We start from the raw sequence: 12,316 nt of genomic DNA, 5'->3' as shown, positions 1-12,316 counted from the left end.
AGTCATGATGTCACGTGTATGATGGTGGTGGTTTGTGGTGGGAGAGGTTGTATTGAAGAGTCCTGCCTCGCCACACACATCCGTGTGTGTGTGTGTTTGTAATGCACAGTGTTGCCGTCTTGCTTTGTCCTCCTCTTCTTGACGCTTTACTCATCTGGTCCTCGTCAGGGCACTGCATCAACACGGATGTCTGCGTTAGTTGATCCCGCAAAGACAAACCCTATACAAATAACATTAATAATAATAATTCTTGTCCGGTAAAAACTGACCCATTGCAGAGTTCTGAAAAAATCGTTTTCATTACCCTCTCCGTTATCAGGATTTACGGTTATTTTGTCTGTCATCATAGTTTTAGTTGTGGCCCTATGCTCCTCGACGAATAAACTAAAAATTAACATAGTTTTAGTTTTTAAAAAAAACAAACAAAAAACAAAAGAGAAATAAACAAAAATGTGTTTAAGTTGGACATTCAGTTGTTGATGTCATCTAGTTTTGCTCGCCTTTTTGATGCTCCTGTTGTGGTTGTCTTATTGGCATTTTTAATGAAAGAGTAAGGGGGTGAATGACTCTTGTCGACAGTGGTCAGGACTGAGTGTAGGATGTGGAGTCTGCATAAGAGGCGGCAAAGGTGTCGGTTTCACATTTTTCTAATTCTGTTATTCTGTCTTTGTGTGTGTGTCTCTCTCTCTCACCGCCGGGAGCCGCTATCCCTCCCCGACAGACGCGCGATAACCACGCGATCATAATCGAGGATCCGAAGGAATGCAGGCTGTGCTTAGTTGCGGTCATCTTACAGAGCCTCTCACCAGGACTCACGTGCACGCGTCGGCCGGCCAGCCAGCCAGCCAGCCAGCCAACCATTGTCCATACCTCAGTCACTTCCGGTTCAGCCGTGACTGGCCGCCGATAGTGTGTGGGCAACCTGTGGCCCACGGCAGCGCCATCTGGCGGCGTGTGACACCTGACACATGGTAAGTTGGCGGCGACCGCGGCTCGCGACAAGGCCGAGAGCGGGGACTATGGCGGTGAGGAGATAAGTGCCGGGGCTAGTGGATGCCTTGAGATGGAGGAATCTGCGCTCCCGGTGATACAGTTGGCCGAGTCGCGAGGGCATGACGACGCGCGGGGTGTGTGTTGGTGTGTGTGGTGGGGGTAACAAAGGTGTGTCGTTATTTGTAGACGACATAAACATGGGATATTGAAGCACTAACCTGTGAAGTGGGTGACGTCATCGAGGGACTTCTCTTAGTTGGGGTAAACAAACCGACCGGTGTCGGGAGAATCGATAACAAAGGCCCGAGACATGTTTGAGTTATAGTGTTCAAAAATAGGAACGAGTCCCATGCTTATGGAAATAAATTAATACCTTAGTTGCATTATTTATGGTATAAAGTCTCTTTGTGCAAGTCCTGTTAGTCGACAATGTGCAAAAACTACAATTACTATGTTTACAACCGATGAGCCAGCCACCTGTACCTAAATCACTCAATCAGTTCTTTAGGCCTTTGCCCCATTGGCCCTCGCCATACAAGCTGCTACGCCTCTTGGTTCATTTCTGTGATATATATATATTGCGTATATATATTATTCATCTTAATATGATGAGTAATGCAGTGACTGATTTTGTATTATGAGCTTCATATTATCGGTGAATGAACATAAATTAGACTAATTTAATCTTAAAAACAACGAAAGCAACAGCTAAGTAAATTAATGTCTAGCTGTTTATAAAAATAATCTGCAACAGCTAAGTTAATAAAAACATAACTGTAAAATAAATCTGTAAAACTTAAGGACATTGGATAGAAAACACAAGTAATTTTTTTTTTGGAAAGACACTTACGATTTTAACGGTAATTCTAAAATTTAACTTCAGAGGAAAATATTAATTTTTCATAAGCCTCATCAAACACAAATTTATACATTAGTGGTAAAATTAACCATCAGTTTATGTAAAAACAGTATCGGGAATTTAAGTAAAGTTTAAAAAGAACGAAAAATTATATCCTTAAAGATATTTTTTATTTGTTTATTAGACTGGGTAATCCAAACCTCTCTGTGAAAATTATCAGCTGCATAGAACACACATGATTTATTCTTCACTACATTTCTTCTAATTGCTCTTATCTCCTCCAAATCACCCAAATGCTACATAAGGATATAGTCCTTATTTTAAATTTCCTCTTGAATTGTTTATCTTAACGGCAGGCCTCATACATATGTAATGTAATTGTCGTCCCCTGACCTTTACAGGTCGTTGGAGGTGTTAGAGACCTCACTTATCTCGGGTCAGCTGTAGGTGGGGCGGTGCCCAGTTCTTCTCTCTGCCTTACCTTCCCCAATGCTCTGGGTACCTATTCTCGCCAGGTTGGTGGACTGAGAGAAGCTTGCTGCCCTTGACGGATATCGAACCGGCTTGCCGTTCACTTGATACGCCAGTGCTGACACCACTCGGCTATCCCCTTCGTACGAATGTGATTGAACTAAATTATAGACATTTTCCCAGTTCTCTTAACAACAGGCTATACAGAGCTCAGCAGAATTTAATTATAGAATTAATTGAGCCTAATAGTTTTGCACACTATCGACATAGGCTACTAGTTTTAAAAAAGTGACCCAAGTAGCAGAGGCTGTGGAAGCACACTTGCCAGAAGTCACTGTAAATGTTAGGACTCTCACCCAACAAAACCCCAAATCTCGTTTACTGACAAATTTACTTTTCTTTTTTTTTTTTTTTTTTTTTTTTTTTGGTTGAATCGGTAAGCAACCTGTAGTCCGGTCAAATCGATGACCTTTGTCCTGCATACTTCATCGCCTTTGGGCCCTCGTTTGTTATGCGTCCATGGCGGAGCACAAGCCTTGCGCTACACGAGATAGCTACGGTGTTGGCCTGGTGATAGTCTATCGTCTGACAGGCTGTCAGCGCTGTGCACTCGCGGACCAGATGAGAAAACAAAAAGGTGAATTTCTATTTCTGGTTAAGTGCGGTGCCAGCTTTCTCACTTTCTGTCGTTCAGACTTTACCCTCTAAAGGTTTGGACACACGAAAAATGTGAAAGTTTTCCCTAAAGTCATGCATGTCCTATTTGCCATGTGATATGCACGGCAAGCGTTCCTCAAACGGTTTGGAAAACCTGTCTGTTTTTTTTTCTGCCTCCTGTTTGCCGGTTTACTACCCATTCTAGAATTTCCCGCCGGTTTTCATCTTTTCACCAGCCGTTCGCCAGCTTAACTGAACATCAAACTATTTACTTCAGTGAACTGTTCATACAATTGGTCATGAACTATCGGTCTCGAAAACTTGTTTTCACACAAAAGACTTTTTAAAAGAAACAAACTTCGGGTTCCTTCGGCAAGCAAAATTTAGCCGCTTGTTTTGGGAGGTTTGAAGAAGGCGACTAGCGTCGCTTCGAGACTTCATTGTGGATTTTGTTTCAAATGGATAGACTGTTCATCAAAGTTCTGTTGTGTTGGTATAAATAGTTTTTTCTAGTCTGAGGGAGTATTTGCATTTCTGCTACCATAAGCTTGTAAAAGAAACGCAAAACTTAAAAGAAAATTCTGCGAATGCAACCACAGTTAAAGATAAATCGAAAACTAACACTATGAAGGTCGGTTAAAAGTGTTGACAACGAATATGTTCTTTGAAACGTTAGTACGCGAACGTAACGATAAGACTACGTTGGCTTTGAAACTTCGAAATACGCCATTCCTATTTTTTTTTTCACACCTGGATCGTTTCCTTCATTACTTTGAACTCCACCTTAGTAATTAAAAAGGAGAGGCTACTGTCGCGGACAGTGTTATCGAAATGGCGAACTTAATTAAACTTAAACGTTCGTCGTGTTTGACTAGCAACCCTACAAGTAAGTTTGTAAAACAGTTGGCGAACCGCTGTTTTCGGGAAACAACAGATTTGCGAAACCGTTTTTGCTTTGATGTATGTCCTTTCCGTAAATGACATCCTTCCCCCCAATCTTTTGTATGAGTCGTCGTTTTCATTTAGAATCAAAAAATCATCTTACAATGGGTAAAATAAACATTAAAATAAATATGCTTCATAGAGAAATACACAAACCAAACAATCTACCATGTTCCTGTGGAGAAAAATGAAATCTGATCAGAACTGGACAAACGGTGTGGAACTGCGAAGCGTTGAGTGTTGACATAGTATGGCATAGTGTTGACTTAGTACAACTAAAGAAATTGCGTGTGCGTGTGAGAGAGAGAGAGTGGCACAGCAGCGACCTGTAGGAATGAATACTGCATCATGGGGCAGTGGCTCCTTCACAACCTGGCTCAGTCTTATCTTGGCTTCCCAGACATTTCAATGCCTTGCTGCGTTCACGTTTCACTGGAAGCGTACCATTCTTCTACCTAAAGAAAAAAAAACCTCGTTGATTGTCTTGATGAAAATGTCGCATTCGAGGCTTTCAGGAAGAGAGAGTCTCTTTCTTCTTCCCATCTGAAGACGAAAATGACGACAACCGGAAGTGAAATCATTTCCTGTTTTTGAGAAACATTATTTAAGAAGAGAAAAAAACGTGGCATGTAATGCATTTAAAAATTGGGCATATTGAAAATGCTCTTATCCAGCGGAAACCGAAGAATAGGTGTGTTTATTGGTCACACCCTAATTTGTTTCTCTCCCTGCATTTTTTTTTTTTTGGTTAGGGGTTGGGTGGTGGTTTGTTGTGGTTGTTATTTTTTTAGTCGTTCGTTTGCTCCCCCCGTCTTCTCCACTCCCCTATTTCGTACCTTCGTCCCTGAGAATGTTCTAGAAACGTTCGGTACGCGCGTTTCCGCGGGTTTGGCCGTTATCAGGCTGTCGCACACGGCGCTCCGCTCGCACGTCCCTCTTCCGCCGCCTTACACCATCTGCCCATTGTTCCAAGACTCGCCCTCCTCACGTGCAGTCACAGTTGCATGCCCATTGTTTTCTTGCCGCCCAGTCGCTCTGTGCAGTCGTCGATCGTTGGTCCGGGTGGTGGTGGTGGTGAGGAGGAGGAGGAGGGTGGAGGAGGACATGGGGGCGAGAAGGGAGGGACGTCGGATGGAGCGAGGTTATGAAGGGTGGCCGGGTGGTGGCGGAGGACGCATTGTTAGACCGGGTTTGTTGGGACCCTTCCACCGTCGGCAGCAAATGTTTTCCTGGTCATCTATGGCTCGTGTCCGGTCATTAGTTGTCAACGATCTTATTTGCTTGGAAGGCAAAAAAAAAAAAAGGAGTGGGGCGAAACATCCTTTCATTGTTTCTTTTTTATTATTGGGGTGGGTTTTTTTCCCCGTTTTCTTGTTAGCACCACCGGTAGCTGTATCTCACCATCTTTCAATTGTCTGGCTTATCTCCCTACATGCAAGGTCCGTGGCCTGTGTTTGTAATAGGACTCGCCCCGCTCTCCTTCCTCCACTAACCTCCCCATCCCCCACACACCTCCCTTTAGTCCAATCGTACTTTGAACATGGGAGCCAGGCACAAGGCTCACCCACTGATGCGGCCGATAGTTTTGTGACTGGTTTGCTCGACTGCACGGGCTCAATTTTCGCTTGGCACGTTTTGACAGTTTAATAAAATGTAATAGTTGAAAAATCCCCCGCAGTTTAATGGCCGCAAAATGTACTAGTTTAAAAATGCCCCACAGCCTAATGGCCGCAGGGCAAGGAAATGAAAGTAGCTTACGGTGCTAGAGCCCAGCTCCCCTCCCTCATCTTTTACTTTCCCAGATAAATGAGGTATTCATGGTGGGTGGGAGAATGTTTTTTCCCTAGTGATACGCCCTGACGAGCATTGAACCAGCGACCTCTAGCTCAGAAGTCGAGTGCACTAACTAGTGCCAGACTGCGGTGCCGGTTATGAGGATTCGGCGATACTTTGGGCAAAAATTCAAAGCACCATTTTGCTAATGAGCCGGGCGATGGTAAAAGAGCAGACATTACTGGAGAAAACGAAGATTCTGGGCTATGTTTATGAAGTGGATGTCTAGATAGCTTGGGTAAGTGGGTTGGGGTGGGTGGAGCGCTTGATAGTGTAACGGTAAAATACTCGCTTGTCACCAGTGCAGTGAGAACCGAAAGATTCTTGGGTCACATCTTCAGGGCCAACCGAGTTTGTCCCTTTTTATAACTAATGCAAGCAGTCGGTAAGAGAACAAACAGTCAGATAGCACATACTCTACAGGTCCCGCTTACTGTTGCTACTTAAATCTGTTGGGTGCCAACACCCGGAGTCTGTAACCATGTTGCTCACTGCGTTCTTCTGTTGAGTAGTATCTGCACTTTGACCTTCTCTGTATTCGTGGCCACCTGCCGCTTCCGCCCTCAATCTGCTACATGTTTGTGTGTTTGTTTGTATGTGTTCTCGCAGTGGAGATCATTTATATCGCTAGCCCTTGTCACAGCAGCAGAATAACTCTAGAGGTGTCTTTTCAAATTAATGTCGCGCGAATTAATTTTAAAAAGCTAATTACGGATTTCAAGAAAGTAAAATGAAATCGTGACAATGCAGGAAGGTCCAGCGCTAACAAGTTTAGTTGTAGGTTGATAAATATGGTTGCTCATTTCATCTCTTGGCGGCTTTGCTCGTACGTACAAATGACAACTGTGTGGATTGATTTATTTTGGATATAGTTACATGTCATATGGTTTGTTGCATATGTTCTAGTTTTCATTCACAGAACTAAAGTTAGTTTCGATAGGAGGTACCTGCTGCGACCGGTGGTAGTTAACGGATGGCCTCAAAATAAGTCTTTCAGCTTTGAGCTTGTTGAACTCGGGGTCCCATTGTGTAGACCACGCGACTGCATCCTAAGGCCACGTGGCCGGACATCAAACTGTGGTCGAATGTTGTTAGCCTGTTCTGCTGAGAGAAAAGGAAAAGTCAGACTTTATTTTTTTAGTTTTTGCCTCAGCGCGAGAAAGGTGGACTCGATGTGTCATGTTGAGAAAGACAAGAGGTATTGTTTTACCTGTCCTGGCCAAGAACATGTTGCCAGCGGCCTGACCAGCGAGGTGGTCAGCGAGCAAATGTTTAAAGAGGGATGGAGGCTGAATGACGTAGTGTGAGTACTCACAAACGAGCGCACTCTCTCGTTCACGTGAAATGAAGTCCGGTTGCTAGTGGCAGATAGGTGGGTTTTAGCAAGATGGTCAGAAGACATCACACTTCAGCTCCGGGAAAATATGGGCGTGAGAGGAAGCTAAGAAGTTTTTTTTTTTGTTTTGTTTTTTTAAAAAGATATGGTGGGACGATGTGGGCGGGGGAACAGAAGTGGGGAATGGCATCAACAACTCACCTTCCCAAACCGTGGGCCGTACCTGTTGTTTTTTTCCACTCCCCCCTTTCTTTCCACGTCTTACCGCCTGACCTTTCTCTCTCTCTCTGTTTCTCTTCTCTCCCTCCCTTGGTCGCGACCTGCATTACCTGAATGTGCTGTCCACGCTCACCTGTTTCTTCCCCTCCCCATCCCCACCCCCAGAGCCCTCTTCCGCTCCGGTAAGGATGAAGTCAGCCGCCTCGGGGGACAGGAAGTTTCTGCTTGAGGGCGGGGGAGGGAATGACTCCCTCCCTCGTGCCCCGGTTCAGGCCATACCTGTCACTATACTTACTTGCTGGCTGTCATGAGTCATCTGACCACCTTCCACTCCAGAGGGACACGCGCTGTTTACACCACACGCACGTGGAACACCTTCCCTCTCACCTTCGCTGCTTGCCCTCTCTTTTTGCCTTTCAGATGTATACTCAGGTGATATACGAATGAAAGGAGAGAACAAGAATTAAATTAGAATCTCCTATATGATTGTGTTGTATTCCCTGCAAAGAATAATAATTATATGTTTGCTCATGCACTCGCGTGCTTTAATCGGAATGATTCGTTTTTTCCTTTTAAGAAGTGAGGGAATGGGGTAGGTGCAATCAGTGAACGAATACAGGCTGGAACTTCATGGTTATTAATATCTATGTGTGTCTCTTTATGTGTGTACTGTATATATCCTGCATTGTTGTCTTGTACTCTTCCTGTTGTTGTCTGGGGGTTCGACGTGAAGAGTGGGTTGAGAAGAGTTATGGTCTCACCCTGACTGGTTGGGATGGGCTGGCCGCTTAGTCTGTCCTTTCCTGCGTGTCAGTGGCGGACTTGTCCTTTTTCTCAGTTTGATCCAGAAAGGTCACAGTTCACGTCCTGTCTGTTATGTTCCCCTTTCCTTCCCCTTCACGTGGATTCTATTGGTTGCTTCTGGGGGGGTTTCTTCTTTTTTGACAGATTTCATTAAGTATTGGCACATATGGGGACAAATGGACGCTGATGACTAGAAGAGTTGAGTGACTTTATCTTCTTGGTTATCTAGTTGGTAAACACGGGTGACTGGATTGAAATGGCGCCTGCTGTAAACTTTTACCCACATAATCCGTTTAAAATTTGTTTTCAAAGTTGTTGTTTTTTTTTTTACTTGTTGCTATATCGGTAACCGGATTCTTTTTCGGTTTTTCCACATTCGCTCGGATTTTTTTAAAAATCTTCGTAAGTTGTGGATATGGGATCTTAATAGCGTTGCTGTTTGTAAATAAAAACTAGGTTTTACATGTTTTAAATTATGTTTGGGCTTAGATACTCTTTTTTATATCTGCCGAGCATACATATCGCAGCGACGGATCCAAGCGTTGGAAATGAAATGCTTCTTGAGACCCCTAGGGATCTGATGCAAGTAGTAGAACAACTTCGTCCTCAGCCTAGTCACCTGCTAGTTGGTCCATAGGAGTTTCTGTTCGCCACCGTCAGGCGACAGAAGCTGGTTTGGTTTAAATATGTCGTCCGACATGACGCGCTGCCGAAGACGATGGTTGACGCCGAAGCAAGTAGGACAAGCTGGTGATTAAGCTGGGTGACTAACGGGAAAAGGACCCTCCCACACGGGTGGATGACCCTACGATTGGTACCTCCGGATGAGAAGAACATACAAAGAAAAGCACAGATTTCTAAGGCGTCTTAGTAAATGCACATACATTAGCGACATCTTGTAGAGGGGTTGTGGACATGTAATAGTCTGTACGACGACTGGGAAGGTGGGGTCTTTACTGGACAATTTGTCGAATGTGGACACATGTCGTAGAACGTTTGACCAGGTTGGGCAAAGTTGTGTGTGTGATCACATGATATCAGTGATTCGCCATATGACATTGGTCTATTTATCCTGTCTGTCATCGTGTACTTACTTCAGTCTCAACACGGCTTGCTCGTTTGATTGATAAGACATGTTGCTTGTCGTAACGCTGGGCTGACTGGGTTGTGTCTAATATGACACCAAGATTCTACCTACAGACATCCTCACAATCACCATCACAACCATTGCCGTTCACCGAGTAGTTGTAGTCGCCATAAATTGTTGAAAAACTTATTATGCATTGTAGTATTAGTACATCAGCTGCTTGTAGTCCTGCTCTGTCTAATGATGTAATCAGTGATAGCAGAAAATCGCCATCAGAATGTTTGCTCTGTCCCCATGTCCTAGGATCTCTCTCGCACGCACACACACACGCACACACACACTACTACTGCTTCTGTTCGTGTGTATGAGCGCGCGCAGGTCGGCGGGGTGGCGTGTGGGTGCGAACATTCATTGTGTTTTTTTGCAGCGCGACTTTGTTATTATTGCTTTAACTAGAGTTTTCTCCTTACCTAGGTGTTTGTGTTTGCTTGTTGCAGGTGCACAATGTGAGTTTCGCGTTCGAGTTGATGCAGGACGCAGGACTTCAGAAGCCCAAGGCTCGCCCTGAAGGTCAGTGCAGTGCGCACACGAGTGCCGCCTGACACGTGCATCGCCTGTCCTCTGTAGTTTGTACTCTGAATGTGGCTCTGTGTGTGTGTGAGGGAGGACTAGATGTAATTTTATTTGCGAATAATAATAATAATAAATAATGATAATGATGATGTGAGCTTTTACAGCTCGTCATCTCAGCCAAAGCCAGGCTCTACGCGCATTACAAACACAAAAACACAAGACAGACAAACTTCTGTGGCTCTGTAAAGTTAGTAGGAATGGCAGGTCGTTCAGTCATAGGCCAAGATGTCAATGAGACAAATCTACGGTCACTGGCCTGAGCAGAATAGGTCAATAATCAAACACGTGGGTTACATCGCCAGGAGTATCCAGACGATCAGAAAGCAGAAATCGCTATAGTGTTGAAACGCATGACTGTTTAGCACTGATGTAAAGGCTTTCCCAGGAACGACTTGTGAAAACGAAGAAACTGTGATGGCATTAGCCAGAGAGGATTAACGATGATGAGAGAGTTGATATTAGTAGGAATAAATAAAAAGCCACAGGCAAGTAAACAAACACAATGCCGATGACGTCAGAACAAAGGTGCAGATCGGTACAACGGGCACCACAAGCACAACAGATCCAAGAAGGAAACGAAAAAGCGGAGAGCTGGCCCCCCTCAAGCCTGTTAGGCGAAAGGACACCACTCTCAGTGTCTGTGGTCATTGGAAATGTTACGACTGTAGCGGTAACTTGGCTCGTTTAAAGATCTGAAAATCTGCGGTGTCACACTTTCCTGTACAAAGTCACTTCAGTCATCCGTTGAACACAAGATAGAACACGTATACAGCGGCTCACACTGTAATATTTCTCAGTATTATTTCAATGTTCAACAACTCAACGTTATAACCACATAATCAGCGGACTGCCACACAGGCTACTCGCATCCTCTTATTTCCAACTCACACAGAGTGCTACTAACAACTCACACAGAGTACTACTAACAACTCAGAAAAATCGAATAACGACCACCTAGGTCTACCCCAGCTTTTTATAGATCCCTTCTAAAATGCTAAAAATGCAAAATAAAATAAAAATATTAAAAAATTAAGACGCAGTACGCCCTGGCCTTGACATCGCCACTTCCGCCAAGGCCTCGTCAAACTAAAAATACTCAATTTCGTAACATACCCTCCCACTTCAAGAAGAAACTCCGCAGGACTTTCTTCTACAAACATACGAAATAAAACAAACATTTTAAGGTATCATCCATCTTCCCAACCAAAAACCAAATTAATGCATGATCTCTCCTCACATCAAAACTAACCAGTCTCTTAACAATAAAGCTACTTAACAAAACTTCACACATGTAATTGCTAATCACAGTATCCTTCATCGGATTGTAGTTATATTCAGCTCAGTTCAGTTCTTTGAGCCAACCCGGCTCAAGAAATCAGCACCAACGTTGTCCGATCCCTTTACAGAGTCAAAATGCACGTCAAAGTTCTGCAAAAACAGGGTCCACCTCATCACCCTATTGTTCTCAAATCGTGCAGTGTTCAAATAGGTGAGAGGGTTGTGGTCTGTCCGTATGGTAAACCTAACTCCTTCTAGGTATAACCGGAATTTCCTCACCGCCCATACGATGGCTAAACACTCCTTTTCGATAGTGGAGTATCTTCTCTCAGCCCCATTCAGCTTTCTGCTTGCGTAGCAGACAGGGAATAACTTTCCTTCGTGTTCCTGCATCAGAACCGCCCCAATCCCTGTATCTGATGCATCTGTGCTTAAAACGTACATCTTAGAAGGATCTGGGAGCTGCAGCACCGGGTCACTGGTCAGGAATGTTTTGACGGTAACAAATGCTCGCTCTTGCGCTTCACCCCACTCGAGTGAGTTTGGCTGTCCTTTCTTTAGAAGGTCCGTGAGAGGTGCCGTCACGGCTGCGAAGTGAGGCATGTACTCCCGATAAAAGGATGCCAGGCCAAGGAAAGAACGTAACTGCTTCTTATTTTGTGGCCTTGGTGCATCTCTCACCTTCTTGACATTGTCCTCGTGCACTCCTTTCACTCCCTTCTTAAGACGATGCCCTATGAAGTCTACGTCATCAGTGCCGAGTATACACTTACTAGGCCTGGCAGTCAGGTTGTTCTCGACGATGCGATCAAGCAGCACGCGGATCACGCGGAGATGATCTTCCCAAGTCTGAGTGTGAACCAGTATATCGTCGGAGTAGTGCACGATACCCTCCAAGTCGTCTAATATCTTCTTTAAACCTCTCCTCAATGTTGCACCTGAATTTTTCATTCCAAACGGCATTCTCAAAAATTCGTATACACCATCGGGTGTAACAAACGCTGTTTTCTGGATGTCCTCTTCGGGTATGGTCACTTGCCAATAACCTTGCTCAAATCGATTTTCGTAAAGAATCTGTCACCGCTCAGCTGTCGGAACAGATCAGCCGGCGTCGGCATGGGGCTCTGGGTCCAAGTGGGTAAGTTTATTAAGTTTCCTGAAGTCGACGCACACCCTGTTGCTTCCATCTTTCTTTCTCACTACC

At 44.4% G+C, this 12,316-nt stretch overlaps 2 protein-coding genes across 2 annotated transcripts in view; both read left to right on the top strand.

Annotated features, from left to right (window-relative positions):
• Nucleotides 1-12,316, top strand: part of LOC112565838 — a 341,939-nt gene that overhangs the window by 303,991 nt on the left and 25,632 nt on the right. The gene's annotated exons all lie outside the window — the stretch shown is intronic.
• The window catches only part of LOC112565828 (beta-parvin-like), a 38,422-nt gene that overhangs the window by 15,618 nt on the left and 10,488 nt on the right, over nucleotides 1-12,316 (top strand). Inside the window, exon 12 of the mRNA XM_025241642.1 lies at nucleotides 9,699-9,771. Within this exon, the coding sequence (XP_025097427.1) occupies nucleotides 9,699-9,771 (73 nt within the window). The remainder of the gene's footprint in view (nucleotides 1-9,698; nucleotides 9,772-12,316) is intronic.

Source organism: Pomacea canaliculata, linkage group LG6, assembly GCF_003073045.1.
Source record: "Pomacea canaliculata isolate SZHN2017 linkage group LG6, ASM307304v1, whole genome shotgun sequence".
Classification (NCBI taxonomy): Eukaryota; Metazoa; Mollusca; class Gastropoda; order Architaenioglossa; family Ampullariidae; genus Pomacea; species Pomacea canaliculata.
The sequence above is the reverse complement of the archived record's forward strand: the minus strand, read 5'-3'. Positions and strand labels throughout refer to the sequence as shown.